The sequence below is a fragment of the Equus quagga genome, chromosome 1 (assembly GCF_021613505.1).
Source record: "Equus quagga isolate Etosha38 chromosome 1, UCLA_HA_Equagga_1.0, whole genome shotgun sequence".
Lineage (NCBI taxonomy): Eukaryota > Metazoa > Chordata > Mammalia > Perissodactyla > Equidae > Equus > Equus quagga.
In genome coordinates this window covers 49,015,159-49,028,236 of record NC_060267.1, presented here as the reverse complement: position 1 = coordinate 49,028,236, position 13,078 = coordinate 49,015,159, and the positions used below count along the sequence as shown (strand labels likewise).

The window sequence follows — 13,078 nt, the reverse complement described above, 5'->3', positions numbered from 1 at the left end:
TTCTTCCTTTAATTGTTCTGTCTTGGTATTTGTCCAACTCTAGCCAGGAGAGGAGTGGAACCAGCCTTACAAACATAAAAACAACTAATTATAATATAGCAAAAAAGAAATTAAATCATCTTTCAGAAAAGTGGGAAGAAAAATATTGCAATTTGTAAGAGACAGAGAGATTTCAGGAAAAATTCATAAAGGAATTAACATTTGATTCAAGCCTTCCACAATTACTAGGATTTTTCTAGGCAAAGAACAAAGGGGTTGTGTGCACCTCACACTTATGGGACAACATGCATTAAACCATAAAATCATAAAATGTCAGGATGTGTCTGGAGAATGGTGAGGAGTCAATGTGCCTGAGCACGGGCTACACAGAAGAAATGTAGATGGTGGATCTTGAATGGCATAATAGGTATCTCTTTTGACTTGGCTTGGAGTGGCGGGTAGTTTATTACTGATAAACATTGACTCAAATACTGTTACCAAAATTTTCCCTTGAGATCTAATATTTTTTAACCTGCCAAGAATGTGGTTAGACATGCTTTCTCATGGAGTTGTACCTTCATAGTTTGAGTTTCAGAGATGATGTCAGCAGTATCATATCCAATTGCAAATTTACTCTATTATCCAAAACTGCAAAAACAAATGACAGTGACAAAACCTAACTTCTTGGGTTAGTTTAATTGTGAACGTTTCTTACAAATGTGTGCTTTAGGGGCACTTGATTTCACATCTAGCAAGTACAGGAGAAGGAAAAGGTCTATGTGTGGAATGAATTCTGGACTAACTGAATGGGCTTCGGGAGCCTGAATTGCTTTAGAAGGTTGCTTTGAATATCATTCCAAAGAGATGGAAATGTACTTTGTCAATTGTGGGAATATTTCTTTCATATCCCCCAAAGAATCAAACACTTCAAAATCTCACTTTTATCAAATATTATTTCATAATGATGCTCTTGTCTAGAATGTTTCCTTAATTAGTACAAAACGAATTATACTTTGGATTTTTGATGTGTTTAAAATTTTATATTAACAAGTATTAAAAATCCTCATGCATGGAAAACAGGAATTGAAATATTATTTTCGTCATTATAGTACGTACTTTAATTTAATTTAATTGACATTGAATTATCACAGTAAGTAGATATCTATTTTTCAGAAATTTTATTACATGCCTAAATTGAGTTTTATCATTTATTTAATTTCCATAGAAAATTTGGCATATGTTTTTAAAAAGTGAGCATCCAAGAGATCTATCAGAATAAACATTTCTCTTTTGTTACCTTCATTTCCCCAATTGCAGAACTGAAAAAATATCACTTATTTTCCATTAGAATAATGAAAAGTTTGATAACATATTTCCTACAGATTATGTGTGAGCCATAAAAAGAGACATTGAATGAAAATAAAGAAGAAATGAGAAAATTGAAATGGGAAGAATTTTGGAATGGGGGTCTAGAGGTAAGCTTTCTTTCCAAACTCCTTTAGTTAGGTGTCTCTGATGTAAGAGTCAAGAGAATGGACTTTAATTAATATTCTGCCACAACCCAGTTGTGTGGTGTTGTGAAAAATCACAGACTATGAGAGACGCACAAGACTTTAGAAATCGTTTACTACAACGTTTTTGGAGATCAGCTAAGGCATAGAAGGTATCAATGAAGGTTACGCATATATGCCAGGAGTAGAAACCAATTCCCCTCAGCTGGTCTAGGATTCTTGCGACAGAACATCTCTGTCTCTTAAAATAGTACACGTCTTCTCTGTGTATCTGTTGCCTCGTTTATAGAATAAATAGTTTAGACATGAACTTCTGTAAGATTCACAACAATTTTAGAATTTGTGCTATTTGCTCACTTTGTGCCACTAAATGTATATTAAACCATTTTAACAGTATATATAGTTATATAGTTAAAATTACAGAGACTTGTGATGGGAAGTAAATTGAGAGGGGATATACAGTCAAGAGTCTGGACACACTTTATTTCTGACAGATTTTAGTTCTTTTTGGCAGATCCATTTATTTTCTGCCTCACAGTTCTCAGAAAAAATTTTTTCCTTCGAAATTAAAGCACAGTTATTTTCTTCAGCATCCCCAGTAATTTTTAATCTGTGGAGCAAAAGAAAAAACTTTCTTAGTGTTTGGGATTTTCTCACATAATTCTCCTCAACCAGCCAATATTTTCTACAACTTTCAGGAAGCAATGAGATGCTTAAATATTAAGCATAGAGAAAGTATACAGTCACAAATATAATGGCATAAAATTTTAATGTAATGCTAATATGAAGCTCTAGAACTTTCAAGTTCATCTTCACTGGACAAGAATCCTTCTAACATGAAATTTCGTAATGATGCAAAACAAGAGAAGCTTTGGAAATTGGGAATTGAATCTCTTTTTTCTGGTATTAACATGTCATGTGAAAAGTTTCTTCACTGAGCCTCAATCTTCTTAAATATACAGGATATAACCGCCTAATATTTGGAAGAGGCATTAAAATGATGTCCTTGGAAGTGTGGAAATGTTTAAACAAAGAACGTGCTCAGTAAAAGTAATAAGTACACGGAGGGTGCTGGATATATAGGGTCTACAGAATTTGCATGCAATTAGGAAAAGAGGCTCAATACACATCGTACATAGTCAGAGATTCCTTTTTTTCACATTCCAAACAGAGGTTGATTGGTGTCTGCTTCAATATACTACTAGTTTCAAACAAGCGTGAGTCTTATGGCTCACTGCAGGTGGACATGAGAATAGAAGTCAAACAATGGGATAGGCAGTATTAGGATTGGGTTGCAAGGATTAGAGGAGTTCAAGACCCATCCATTTGTCTCAAATAGAAAGTGAAGTTGTGACCGTGGGCAGGGTTCCATCACAGCTTTTGTTTTTTCTTTTGTTCCGTTTCTTCATGCAGCCCCCTTGGACCTGAGCAGCTAATCTCTTCCTAATGCGGACGCTCTAGTCAAACTATGAACTTCTGTCAATTGGGCTATTGTAAAAGTCTTCTCTATTTTTTTTTATCTCTTCTACCTTTCTGATCTTTTCTTCAATTTTCAAGATAACTTTTTTAACACTCATCTTGCCAAGTCGATGAATCCCTTTCCAAAAGGTGCTCAGTGGCTTCCCAGGCCTTTCTTGACTTGATATCTGCCTACTTCTCCAACATTATGTCATTTAATCCCCAAAACAATCCTGTGGAAGAAAATTATCACTCTCTGTTTTTTTCCTTCCCTGAAGATCAGGGCTGAGAGTTAAAATAAAAGCAGAGTCTAACTGATGCCCTTTCTACTATAACATGACACCTTCAGGTTTACCTATCACTACTGTTTTGATCACGCATCATTTTTATCCTCAAAATAAAATGGAATGTTCAACTGAATTTAATCCATCTACTTTACCTATATTTCTGCTTGTAGAAACTTCAGTGTTTTGCAATTTCATTTTTATTATAAACCTCAATAAAATAAACGTCATGGCCCAATGAGAAACACACACACACATACATGCTAAACTTAATAAAACAAAATTAACCTTCACTATGTATGAAAAAATAAAAACAAGCCAGTATTGAAGTTTCATTTACATGTAAATGAAATATAGAAAATAATTCCCAGAGAGCATACAAAAAATCAGGATAGATTTTATTTAACAGAATGAGCATGTTTGCCTTTTCATAAATTTATTTCAGTCCAGAACACTTACTTTAAAATAATCTTTATTTTAAAAATAAAATAAATAATCTTTATATTAAATAAATAAGATAAATAATCTTTATTTTAAAGTCTTACGTTTAAAATAATATTTTAGAACATAGGTCAAATAATGTCAAAATTTGCTAATTAAGCCATTTCTTTCAATGTTAGTACTTTTCCACACTTAACGAGTTATCACTATATTTTAGATAAACTCGGTCCTGTGTTTTCAATTTCAACCTCTTGTTTTTGGAATGATAAAAACCTACTTTAACTCTGATTTATGCATATTTGATTACATCATTCACAGACAAAATGTAACAGTTAATGTTCTCTTTTCTGAAAAACTCATCAAAAATTCTTTACAGAATCTTGGTTGAATGCCTATACACTTTTGCCTGAGAGGGAAAAAAACCCCCTTTGCTGTACAATTAACCTCGAATTCTGTTAAAATATGTAATTTAACTGTATAGCATCAAGGCTTCTATTTCATTTATGGTTATTTTGACCATCTTACATAAAAAACTATAATGAGACATCCAACAGAAAACAGCAAATGGCTCCTTTGTGATCTATGCATATATTTGTCACATCTCCTCAAATAACTCTTTTATACCACTGGTTAAAATATACTATAATATTTGTCACAGTGTACTTAGTTTCCTTTAAATGTCTTGGTTCTATACTCTGATATTGTCTAATTTATTCTTTTCATATTCACGGTTTCAATCCTGGTTGTAACCTACCATGGTATATTGTCCCATAGTTTGAAAAATTCTACTTAAAAAATTCTGTGTGCCAATAGCCTCCAGTGAGAGATTTTTGTATTTCATGGGCCCCTCCCAAAAGAGTTAGCCTATTCTCTGTCTCCTAAGACTCCACTGTAGATAAATACATATATTGTTGTAAATGGTTGATGTCTTTTCATGTACAGAATTTTTCAACCAACCTCAGAATCATCCATCTTCTTAGCCTATTCTGAACCTCTTGAGAATTTCTAAACTAAACTAAAATTACAAAACTCAATCTTCAATAACCATATTAATACCTCACAATGTAAACTACGTAAATTAAACATTAAAATTAGCTTATCTAATACTCACGCATCAGGTTTTAAAAAAGAACCATTTATCCACCTCCAGTTCTTCTCTGGTAATGTAAAATTTAATCCAATCCAGTATAGAATTCCTCCATGTTCTATCAGTTTTTGTACGAGTTTCTGTAAATGGAACAGAAGAAATGGCTGAATACAGAATCTGTTTCACTGCTTGTATTCTACTCATCCTCTAAAACCCAGTGCAGGTATTGCCTCTGTGAAGCCTTTCCTAACTCTGCATCAGAGTTAATTATTCCTTCTTTGTGACATTTCTCTTTACATATTTATATTTATATCATTGTATTCATCAAATTTTATTCATTTATTTGCTCACATGTCTGTTTAGTCTCTCAGATTGTGAGCTTCTTGAAATCAAAGTTGCTACTTCCATCTGCATAGAAATTTTAGGCTAAAGTCCAAAGATGCTGATATGGTTAGAAGAAACGGCTAGGTTCTATTCAAATATTTTATTTAATATTTTACCAATTCTTCCTGATCTCGAATAAGCAGCAAAATGGATTCTTTTATGGAACAGTCAGCTAGACTGTCATTCCAAGGGCTAGGATTTTGAGAAATAAACAAGCATTTTTCTTGAATTAGATGCCAATCCATTGGGCAGTTTAACAGGTTTGGTCTCTCTAAAGTAAGAAAGAGAAAGAAAAAAATAAATAATAAATGTTACACTTCTAATCTGTTCCCACCCCACCACAACCACACACACACACACGTCATTATAAATGCTCAGAAGTCTTAGATTATCGCTGCTAGAATAATCAATGAATTTATTACAATTTTGAAGTTTTTGAGACCTATTGTTCATTCTGGTACCAAGAATTGGAAATTAGTGACATGTTATACTGAGCAAAAATGGAAGCTTAGAATTTTAGAATAGGAAAAGGACCGTCGAATTAATTTGAGCAGCCACATCTTAAATTTTAAGATAGACAGAATAACTTGTTCGAGTCCATACAATCAAATGGTGGCACAGTCAAAACTATATCTGAGTTGCCTTAAATTCGTCACCAGTGCTTATTCTATTACACGACCAATGTAAAACTTGTCTTAAAAATACTTACTTTAAACAATGTGCAAAGTGTAAAGGAAATAATAATTAATTTTACTAAATTAATGACAAATGCCATGGAGAAAAAAATCATAAGAAAATTTCTAATTGCCAAATAATATATTTGCCTACTTAATGTGACTTATTGGATAGCATTTTCCAGAAGGATTTTTCAGATTTCTTAAAATTTCTGTTCTGTAAGAATGTGCACACATATCACATTTTGCTACAGTCATTCAACAATAGTTGTCTTTATTAACACACACCACTTACTGGAACAAGATTAATGTCTTAATAATTAATACAGTAAATATTAAAGTATTTTATGTTTGAGTTCTATTAATTAACTTCAGACCAAAATTAACTGTTTGACATTCACTAAAAGTACCAAATATTCTACTTAAATGCATATTTTACTTTTAACTTGATATTTGTCTATTAGTTATTGAATATCCTAGCAGCAGCTTTTCATGAGGCAGTGTGCTGTCAGCGTGATCATAGGCTTTGAAGTTAGACCACCTGAGCACAATCCCCTGTGTCACCACTTACTAGTTGTATGACCCTGAGAGAGTTGCGTATCCTTGCCATGCCTCAGTTTTGTCAAGCATAAAATCAGGTGATAATACTGTCTTAACCTGTGGGTTGTTATGAGCCTTAACTAAGGTAATGCTTGATATCTAACAAATGTTAGCTGTTATTCTTAGGAGATTCAAGTCACAAAATTACCTGTTGTTTCGTTCCTTCTCTCTTGAATATCCACACTGCTTTTTTCTATTGATGATTTTTGTCCTAAGAATATCACTAGTAAATATGAAGAAACCATTAAGATTAAATGCTGAAATGTGTGGTGGAATGGATGTTATCTTTATCACTTGAGGAAACTAAGGTATCTCAATAAGCTTGAATATGGACAGAAGATAAAGACAATAGCAATGTAGTAACAGAGTCTAGTTAGAAGACAGTATATACAAACAGACAAGAAAATATATAAGTGAACCCACACAGCCATTAGGTTACCTGTTACATACTGCATAAGCAAGCTTTGGGGTGTTACTTAAACTCTCAAATTGCTTACACTCATGCCTGAACTTTCTCATTTTCAGAGTGAGTATCATTATGCCTATACCAAGGGATAGATTGCCTACTGCAATCTGAGATTTAGTAGATACTTAAGAAACTCTAAATAATTGGAATTTTTATTTGCTTTGTTATTGTCATGTTTTTGTCATAATTATGATCTTTTTTAAAGTTGTCAGAACACGTGTGAAATATCCCATGAAGACTATCAGAACAATTGGGAAGAGAAATGTGCAAAGGGAATATGAGCTGAGCATTGTTAGAAGCATTATTTTGTAATTATTCTTATTTCATTGGTCTTTCATTGTTTGGGGTGGCAAAATTTTGTTAAGACACTCTAATATTTATGATAAAAGCAAAATAAGTAGAGCAAGAAACAAATGATCTTGCATCACTCACCTGAGACACTCAATACAATCACAGTCAAGGCAAGAAGAAGAATTCCAGCACAACCAAGTTTCAGAGCAAATTGGTGCCAACGTGGACACTGACGGATATCTGAGAAGTTAAGAAAATATACTCAGTTAACTCAGTTGGGTTCATCTGGTACAAAAAGTGAATGTGGTTTGGATGACATACAGATAGATAGATTCAGGCTGAGGGATGGGGGCAGGAAGGAACATTTATCAGCCATCTTAAAGTAGAGTCCCACAAGACGCAATCTTAGTCAGAGCCAACCGAGAGTTTGCTCATTTATAAAATAGAAATATTTATGCTTGTTATGTGTACGGAAGATTGCTGTCAGAATCAAATGAGACAGATGTAAACATATTTTGAAAACTGCCAAGTGCTATACAAAAGTGAAGCATATGCCCTATTGTAGGAAGTAAATCAAAGAATTTTGTGTAAAAAGGATGGCCTTCATTTATTCAAGATACATTTTTTGAGGCTCTATTTTGTGCCAATCACCATTTTAGGTACTGGTGATATATGACGGTTCTATTCTTGGACATGGATTCCTCTGCTTTACTATCATCTAGAAAAATCATCTCCAACTAGCGTCAAATGTATGTCATTCAAGGAAGAGTGTTTTGTGAATTTGCACATTATTTTCAGTATTTCAATAATTATAACATGAACTTACATCTATAATATCGCATAGTCTAAAAAAAGTCAAATGCCTTTGTTTTTCTCTGTAATCATATCAATAACAATATACTCTATTATTCATGTTCATCAAAAGTTGTGATTATGTTAATTAATTAATATAATGGGATCATAAATTACTCACGACTTTATCAATGTATTTTGCTTCTAGACATCTTTAAAAATATGGATTTCATAGAGCAAAATAATAAATAGTAGTATAATATAAATACAATAAAGGAAACTATTTTTTCTCCATTTTGTTCACTGCAGTATCCTCAGCACCTAGAGCCTTCCTGGCACATAGTAGGCGCTTATTTTTGAATGAATGAATAAGCTCTGCAGGCTTTTTGCCAACACCTTATCTACTCTTCTAAGAGATCAAACCCTTGGCCATAAACAATATAGGTCACCACTCACATCTCTCACTGGTTTTACTGCCTGCCTTTGATACAATCATTTTTCTACATGGTTACCACGGTCGACAGGTTAGCCAACGAGCTCAGTTGTGGTTTCACAATAATTGTAATACCAGATCAATGTTTCATAATCACACAATTTTCTCTGACTTTATTCTACTATTTTTTTTTCTGATTTACTTTCAGGATGATATTTTATAGCACAATGATTACTATCAGACTAGGCAAGTTTTCTGGACCCATTGATTTAGGATCATAGATAGTAGTTTTCAAGGAAAAACTCACTGTCTTTTTCTATATCTGTTTTTTTGACATCTCCTTTCAACATTACTTCCCTTCTGCCCGCTTTTGCTAGATCTGAACAGAGAAAAAGAGTCTTGCCCTTTCCCATCAGAAAATAACAGCGGCTTGAGCAAATGCTCACTGTGGTTATCAAAATCCTCCAATTTCCCTTAACCTTCATATGAAGAGTATAGTGAAATTTACTCTTTTTTTTTCCCTAATTTAGAATGTTGATAATTTAATGGTTTCAAACTGTCCAAGAAGATACAATCCACATGCTTAGCACAATGTAGAATGAATGTCAGGATGGATAAAAATTGCAATATTATCAATGTTAGTAAATTTGTTTAGACTTAAGAAGGTAATACTAGCTCATGATAATTTTATACATGTTTTATGCCTAGTTTCTGGTCCCTTTTTATCCATTCCCAGGCCATGGCTTCCATCACCTATTACCTTGCATTACAGTTCCTCATTCCTTTCACTCAGAATACTAACTCCGCTGACGCACAGAAAAGTGCTGACTTCAACAAATGTCAACTGTGTTCATTAGGATTATTCTCTAGTGTCTTGTGGCTTTATCTCCATCTAAGCTGTGATACTTTTCAAGTTAGAAACTATCAGATTGTAATTACATTCAAGTCTTGATCTTCATTACAATTTTCTTCCAGAAGTCTTTTCTCCTTCCCTTTGGAGAGTGAAGGATGTTAGTCAGTAAGCCCACACTTTGTATTCAGAAGGGAGTGCTATGGATGCAAATGCACTAGAACTTAATCATAGTATTGTTATATGGTAGAGGGATTTGGAATAAGTTAGGTTACTATTAGAGCAAGGTAGCAATGTGTCTCTAAAAATATTCCTCTTTTCATACATGTAAAATATTTCTTCAGTGTCTTTTAACCAAGGCTCAGTAATAGGAGCCAGGTTCACCCTTCACACTGATAACTTGATAAAAAAGAAATCTATGAGGTATGTGCTTTTCTGCAGAGTTGCGATTGCTTCCAGGCAATCTATCCTATACCTATTTAACATTAATATAAGCCTGCTGCTCATCTTCAAAGCAACAATTTAAAGCCGTAAATTTAAGAGGAAAATCTAACTCTGAAAGATATACAAAGGCTACAAGAAAAAAAGCCACTTACCCTGAGGAGGAGACGAGGGTGATGAACTTTTAAGGCCAGAATCCCGGGGTAAGTTTAAATCAGCATATATCACAGGTCTGTCCATTGCAAACAAGAGAATGTGGCACCAAACTCATGTATCAGGGCAAACTCCAAGTTCTGTGAGGCAAGTTCAGCAAAAGGAAGTGCCCAGTCTGAAATGCTGTGTTGTCTCTCTTGTATCCCCACCCACCCACACTTCTAGCTGTGAGTTTTCTCCATAAATTAGTGAGACAATCCACTTACTGGGTGTCCATTATACTTAAACACGTAATATCTACTTTGTTTAATTAATTGGTCCATTGTTTGACAAAATTCTAGGAAGGTTTGTTTGCAATTATTCCTCTAACCATTCCTTCTGATTACCTCTCTTGGGACCAGGACCAGGGTGAGGGAAATGCACTCTCCCAGGGTGCAAATTTAAGGGGCCTCCAAAAAACTCAGTAATCAAGATAAATAATATTTAATACAATGTTGTAAAAAAAAAAAGTTAATGCAAAAAACTGTAGGATGCCTTTCAAATCTCTAAATTCTTCCTGAAACCTTTGTGCTCCAAAGAAAGTTGCAAAATGTAGAAAGCGGTGTTTGTAAAGGTGGAAAAGGTCCCTGAAATAATACAATAGAAAAAGCAAAGAGCTAAAGATGAATAGACTACTCTTAGCTTAGCTCTAAAGACACGTGTGAATATGTCTCCACATAAGTAAAAGAATTGGAAATCTGCCAGAATTATAGAAAGTGGAGAACTTGAACTTATGGAATTTCTTGTCTCTTTATAGGAATTTCAGGCATAGATTTTTTAGAACAGGACCCTAGATGCCACCAAGTCTGGCATTCTCCCATTACAGGTGAGAAAAGAAAACCCCAGGGATTTCCTCAAAAGTCGCTTCCTGTGATCACGGCAGAATTGTACCAGGCGCTCCAGTTATTGGACAGTGGAAGCAGTCTTCTGGCTTTGTACCCCAGAAGATAAGAAATTTTCATTCATAGCAGAAAATTTTCATTCTGTGCCTGTCATAGAGGTATACACTTATTCCTTAAAGATCACTGATAATTATGAAGGGAGAAGTAAGCATATGTGAGAGTTTAATCACCGAAGAAGAAAAATATGAAGATTATAATTTATGCATCTTTAAGATGACAGTGGGAAAACCAAAAGTGATTGCTCCTTTTAGAAACATATGAATCATTATTATGAAAATATAACCAGTATTCTTGGTAATACTCCTCTGAACTTGAGTTAAGGTTTCTAAGATATTTCTATTATTTTTTTGTGAAAGTTTAATTTCTAGCGTGAAGCATCAATGCCAACCCACCATTGTTTAGAAGATGGATGTTTTACTCTCTAAAATATTGTGAAAGTCTTGAGTATTATATAGTCAATAAAACTAACCTAGGTTGATTATGCCATTGTATGCACCCTTTAGTTATTCAATGAAAATGTTTATCTGACGATTTTGTAACTAACAATTGCTTTATTTATGCTACGATATTTGGTTCTGCCTCATACTTCAGTTAAATTTTTAGCATAAACACAATCTGCCAGAATTACGAAAGAGTGTCCTGGGTCATCTATATAAAATAGTGATTCTCGAGTTTTAGTATATTTAAGAATTACCTGAAAACTTGTTAATAATGTAAAATCCTGCCACATATACTCCTTCCCTTCCCAAGGTACAGTTAGTCTGAGGTTGGGAATGTGCTAAAAAAGTCATCTCAGGTAATTCATATGACTCATGGACCACACATAAAGAAACACTCATGTGGCAAGTAAAATGTGTGGGGATATTTTAGAAAGATCAATACAGCCAGTCACCAACTTATAATGGTTTGACTTACAAGTTTTTGACCTTATGATAGTGCAAAAATGATACACATTCAGTAGAAACTGTACTTTGAATTTTTATCTTTTCCTGGGCCAGCAATATGCAGGACAATACTCTTTCACGATGCTGGGCAGTGGCAGCAAGCTGCAGCTCCCAGTCAGGCGTGCAATCATGAGGGCAAACAACCAATACACTTAGAACCATTCTGCACCCATTCACCCATTCTGTTTTTCACTTTCAGCACAATATTCAATAAACTGCCTGTGATATTTAAGATTTATTATAAAATAGACTTTGTAATATATAATTTTGCCCAACTCTAGGCTAATGTAAATGTTCTGAGTGTGGTTAAGGTAGGCTAGGCTACCTTATGCCGAGTAGGTTAGGTGTATTAAATGCATTTTTGACTTATGATATTTTCAATTTATGATGGGTTTATCAAGATATAACTCCGTCATAAGTTGAGGAAGATCTGTAGAGTGAGTAGAATTGTAGTGATCTAATCAGGAGATTAAAACAGAACTTTTATTGTACTGAAGTTTAATTTCAAGTCATGAAACATGACTGTGACTACAGGAATCCACAATGACCATGTTAAAAATAACTTATTTGAGGTAAGAGTGTTCCCTTCAAGCAGAAGCTGGCAAAAGCCTGTAAGCTGAAAAAATATAAACTGGCTAGAAATACAAACCAAAGAAGAGTCTTTACTTGTTCATATGTAGTATGAAACATATTGATAGACCATGGATGGTTTGTTATAACCATCTTCACAATTATATTCTATCACAAAAGACCCTTATTATACAATCATTATTGCATACATATAAAGCAAAACCTTCATGAGAATTCACACCTACAGAATTTTTCTAGTTATGTTAATTGATTCATTTGATCATCTAATCACCTAGGTGACACTTTTGCAACATAGCACATTGGAATTCAGCAATATAGTGTCACCACTATATATACATACATATATGTGTATAAATATATATATATAGAGAGAGAGAGAGAGAGAGATTATATCTACACACAAACACACATAATATATATGAAATTAAAGGTAAAAATTTCAGAGGGTGAATAATTATAAGTAACTCTGAGATTTAGGATGTGTCAATAGTAGAAATAATTTTGAGTAGCTCAATGAAGAATAAAGATAGATTTTTGACTACATTCCCTATTTTGACATTGAGTTTTGCTAGGTTAAAAGTGAGAGTTGGAGTGAAAAGAAAAATACAGTAAAATAAAAACAAAGTTACTTCTGAATGTGAAGAAGTACAATAAAGGCCAGGAGATGGCTACAACATGGAGAAAAGAGTGATAAGAAAGTGATAAGAGAATCATTTGTGCAAGAAGGTGAAAATACAAGAGGCAACAAGTGGTCATCA

The 13,078-nt window shown here is 33.7% G+C and overlaps 1 protein-coding gene across 3 annotated transcripts; it reads right to left on the bottom strand.

Annotated features, from left to right (window-relative positions):
* Positions 1-1,267: 1,267 nt before the first annotated feature.
* On the bottom strand, positions 1,268-9,981 carry KLRB1 (killer cell lectin like receptor B1). 3 transcript variants are annotated; one of them, XM_046638340.1, is made up of 6 exons: positions 9,847-9,981; positions 7,317-7,415; positions 6,567-6,629; positions 5,261-5,415; positions 4,785-4,900; positions 1,268-2,100 (listed from the first exon to the last, which is right to left on the bottom strand). In XM_046638340.1, the coding sequence occupies exons 1-6, from the start codon at positions 9,929-9,931 to the stop codon at positions 1,953-1,955; spliced, it is 666 nt and encodes a 221-aa protein (XP_046494296.1). In that variant the 5' UTR covers positions 9,932-9,981; the 3' UTR covers positions 1,268-1,952. The 3 variants fall into 3 exon arrangements, with proteins under 3 accessions (XP_046494296.1, XP_046494304.1, XP_046494289.1); XM_046638333.1 differs by having other exon boundaries at positions 1,273-2,100; positions 6,567-6,641; XM_046638348.1 differs by lacking the exon at positions 6,567-6,629 and having other exon boundaries at positions 1,270-2,100.
* Between the last annotated feature and the right edge of the window lie 3,097 nt (positions 9,982-13,078).